The 3,929-nt window shown below is 58.4% G+C and overlaps 1 protein-coding gene across 1 annotated transcript in view; it reads left to right on the plus strand.

Annotated features, from left to right (window-relative positions):
* The window catches only part of TRPM4 (transient receptor potential cation channel, subfamily M, member 4), a 43,919-nt gene that overhangs the window by 29,509 nt on the left and 10,481 nt on the right, over window positions 1-3,929 (plus strand). Inside the window, exons 13-17 of the mRNA XM_014550430.1 lie at window positions 254-443; window positions 615-760; window positions 2,435-2,547; window positions 2,892-2,969; window positions 3,646-3,926. Of these exons, the coding sequence (XP_014405916.1) occupies window positions 254-443; window positions 615-760; window positions 2,435-2,547; window positions 2,892-2,969; window positions 3,646-3,926 (808 nt within the window). The remainder of the gene's footprint in view (window positions 1-253; window positions 444-614; window positions 761-2,434; window positions 2,548-2,891; window positions 2,970-3,645; window positions 3,927-3,929) is intronic.

A 3,929-nucleotide genomic window follows, 5' to 3' on the forward strand; every position in this document is an offset into this window, starting at 1 on the left:
AAAGCATAGTGATTAATCACAAAAACAATATGTAATTATATATGTGTTTTCCGATGGCCTTAGGCGACCCCTGTGAAAGGGTCGTTCGACCCCCAAAGGGGTCGCCACCCACAGGTTGAGAACCGCTGCTCTGACGTCTGACCTTTTCACCTGCTGTCCAGTTTCTTCCATCCACGAACATCCCTTTATCCGTGGCCTCTGTTGACCCCGGTTAATTTCTGATCTCTGGCTTTGTCCCTTCCCTTGATCACAGGCTTGCTGCCCCCTCCTCACCCTCGGACCCTATCCACCACCTCTCTCTCTGTCTCTCCAGGGCTCCAACGCCGTGGCCTCGGCTCTAGGGGCCTGTTTGCTGCTCCGGGTGCTGGCGCGCCTGGAGTCCGAGGCTGAGGAGGGAGGCAGCGGGAAGGAGCTGGCAGCCAAGTTTGAGGGGCTGGGCGTTGGTGCGTGGGGCAAGGGTGCTTGGGGGCAGGGGTCCGGGGCTGCAGTGACGGGGGTCTGTGCGTCTCCCCACTCCTCTCATAACCCTCCCCCTCCCCGCCAACCCCTCCTCTCTCCGCTCACACCGTCTCCTTACTCCTTGTTCTGCCTCTCACTGACCCTCCGGCTCCCAGACCTCTTTGGCGAATGCCACCGCAGCAGCGAGGACCGGGCTGCCCACCTGCTCCTCCGGCGCTGCCCATTCTGGGGGGATGCCACCTGCCTGCAGCTCGCCATGCAGGCCGATGCCCGCGCCTTCTTTGCCCAGGATGGAGTACAGGTGAGCGTCGGAGGCCGGCCTCCCAAACCAGTGGTCGGCAAGCTCATTAGTCCACAGAGCCAAATAGCAACAGCACAACGGTTGAAATTTCTTTTGAGAGCCAAATTTTTATAAACTTAAACTATATAGGTAGGTACATTGTTATTAACTTCATTAGGGTACTCCCAAGGCTTAGGAAGAGCCACACTCAAGGGGCCAAGAGCCGCATGTGGCTCGCGAGCCGCAGTTTGCCGACCACGGTCCCAAACAGACCCCCGGCGACGCCCCGGGAGCCGTGCAGGATGAGCCCTGCCATTGCCCAGGGTCTCCCCGTAGAAACCACCCTCCTCCAGGGAGTCCCAGCCTCGCCCAGCAACCCCACCACCCGCCGCAGGAGCGCGGCCTCCCCGGGGCACAGCCTCCCACCCCCTAAAACGTTCCCCTCGACACAGGATCCCCGACGAACCCAGAGCAAGTCCCTCCCGGTTCTGGTCTCAGCCATGAGAATGGCCTCACCCATTACCTGGTGTTTTGGACATAAACTCTGGGTTTGGAAATGCTGCCCTTCCTGCAGGAATTCCCCTCTTTCCGGAAGCCCTGCTTGTCCTCAATACCCGGCGTTCTGCCTACAGACAGGAAGTCCAGCTTATCCCAACAGGAAGTCCCGCCCCCAGCCGTGGGAATGATTTGATTGGCATTTCAAATAATTACCCAGAGTTCTTTGCTTCGAACAATGGTTAAACTCCTGGGGTCTATTTTTTTTTTTTAATGTTTTTATTGGTTTTTAGAGAGAGAGGAATGGAGAGGGAGAGGGAGACAGAAACATCAATGATGAAAGCAAAACATCTTGGCGGCCGCCTGCACGCCGCAACCCGGGCGTGTGCCCTGACCCAGAATTGAACCGTGACCTCCTGGTTCATAGGTCCGCGCTCAACCACTGAGCCACGTGGCCTGGCTCATGGGGTCTATTTTATGCCTTTATCTTAACCCCCCTGTGTTCTATCTGTGAACAAGGAGAAAATACTAGTGCCTGTCTTCCTGGGTGTGGTGAGGGCTATGTGAGCTAATCTATGTAAAGTGCTTAGCCCAGTACCTGGCATATCCTTTATAATAAAACCCTAATATGCAAATCAACCGGACGGCCGAACGACCAGTCGCTATGATGTGCATTGACCATCGCTATGATGTGAGCTGCCCCCTGGTGGTCAGTGCGCTCCCACAGGGGGAGTGCCACTCAGCCAGAAGCCTGGTTCACGGCTGGTGAGCATAGCGGTGGTGGTGGGAGCCTCTCCCGCCTCCACTGCAGGCAGGTGGTAAGGAGCGAGGGGTCCCCGGACTGCGAGAGCCCCAGACTATGAGAGGGATGTCTGATTGCCGGCTTAGGCCTGATCCCTGGCGGGGGCGCAGGCCTAAGCCAGCAGGCAGACATCTCCCAAGGGGTCCCGGACTGTGAGAGGGCGCAGGCCAGGTTGAGGGACCCCTTCCAGTGCACGATTTTCGTGTACCGGGCCTCTAGTTGTGTTAATAACCGTCGGCTCGAACCTGAGGGAAGGTGGTCAAAGGCCAGGACCCCGATAGTTGCGGTCCCCACATTGAGCGCTTGCTCTGGGCCCTGGAGCCGTGGGCCAATTCTTGCCTGGGGTCTTCGGGAAGGGCGGGGGGAGATTCAGGCTCTAACCTTCCCCACCCCCACAGTCTCTGCTGACACAGAAGTGGTGGGGGGAGATGGACAGCTCCACGCCCATCTGGGCCCTGGTTCTCGCCTTCTTTTGCCCCCCACTCATCTACACCAACCTCATCACCTTCAGGTCAGTCCCGGGGTTAGGTTGGTAGGAGGGCGCTGCTCATCATTCTTCCTGCTCAGCTCTGCCCACCTCTCAGTCCTCCCAGTGCTTCCGCCTTATTTCCTCTCTTTCCCTCCCCAAGACTGGGGCACGTTCTGGGAGGTGAGCTTTTGGGGGGCTCTCTATCTCTACGGGCAATTCTTCTGCCTGCAGGCATGGCTCTGGGATGGTTCCCTTTAGGGTGACTCTAGCGGGGCACCTCCCCGTCTCCCTGACATATCTCTGGGTAAAGAAGCTGGGTATCTCCAGAGAATTCCTCTCCCACTGCTCCCTCCCCCGTTCTCACTCTGTGCCTCTCTCCATGCCAGGAAGTCCGCGAAGGAGTCCACACAGAAGGACCTGGGGTTTGACGTGGACGGGAGCCTCAACGGGGAAGGGCCTGTCAGGTGAGCGCAGCACCAGCACCGCACGCGGTGGGGCGGCCTGGGAAGCCGCAGGAGCTCCGGGTACGGGGAGCAAGGCTGGAGCAGAGAAGGGGGGCTTCCGGAGGTACTGGTTTCACGAAGCCACTGAAGATACTGAGGCAGTTTCCCAAATGCCGAGCTCAAGGCGTGGTCAAGGTTCGGTTCTGCCACCCAGGAGTTCCTCATTGGAAATAAATTTGCTTCACACTACATGTACTTCTATCTCGATAAGCAAGTAGAACTGGGTGCATCTGGTTAATTTAGGGAGACTTTGCCTATTTTTTTTTTTTCTGACTCCAGGGCCTTTGCTTTTTTTTTTTCCTCCTGCACACCCCCTGCTGGGGATGTGCCCGCAACCAAGGTACATGCCCTTGACCGGAATCAAACCTGGGACCCTTGAGCCTGCAGGCCGACGCTCTATCCACTGAGCCAAACCGGTTAGGGCAAGGTCAGCAGTCTTGATGGTAGGGGCTTTCAGAGGTCAGAGGTCACAAGTCAAGGAGATGGCAGGCGGACCGCAGACTTAGTTTCAGTTCGGCAGGGTCAGAAGTCGTGAAGGTGCAGGAGGTCACCTGAGAGGTTAGTGGTCTTGACAGTGGTGAAGGTCGGGTTCAGAGGTCAGGCTGAGCTCTCCCTTCTCTCTCCCCCCCACCCCCAGGCCAGCAGATCCCCCTGAGAAGATGCCCTTGGGGGTGTTGAGTCAGCCCAGCCGGAGGGGGTGCTCCCCACGCCTGTGGCGCTGGTCCCAGTTCTGGGGGGCGCCGGTGACGGCCTTCCTGGGCAACGTGGTCAGCTACCTGCTCTTCCTCATGCTCTTCGCCCGGGTGCTGCTCATCGACTTCCAGCCCACGGCGCCCGGCGCCCTGGAGCTGCTGCTCTACTTCTGGGTCTTCACCCTGCTCTGCGAGGAGTTCCGCCAGAGCCTGGGGGGCGGCTGGGGCA

This window comes from Myotis brandtii, unplaced genomic scaffold (genome assembly GCF_000412655.1).
Source record: "Myotis brandtii unplaced genomic scaffold, ASM41265v1 scaffold601, whole genome shotgun sequence".
In the NCBI taxonomy this organism is placed as follows: domain Eukaryota; kingdom Metazoa; phylum Chordata; class Mammalia; order Chiroptera; family Vespertilionidae; genus Myotis; species Myotis brandtii.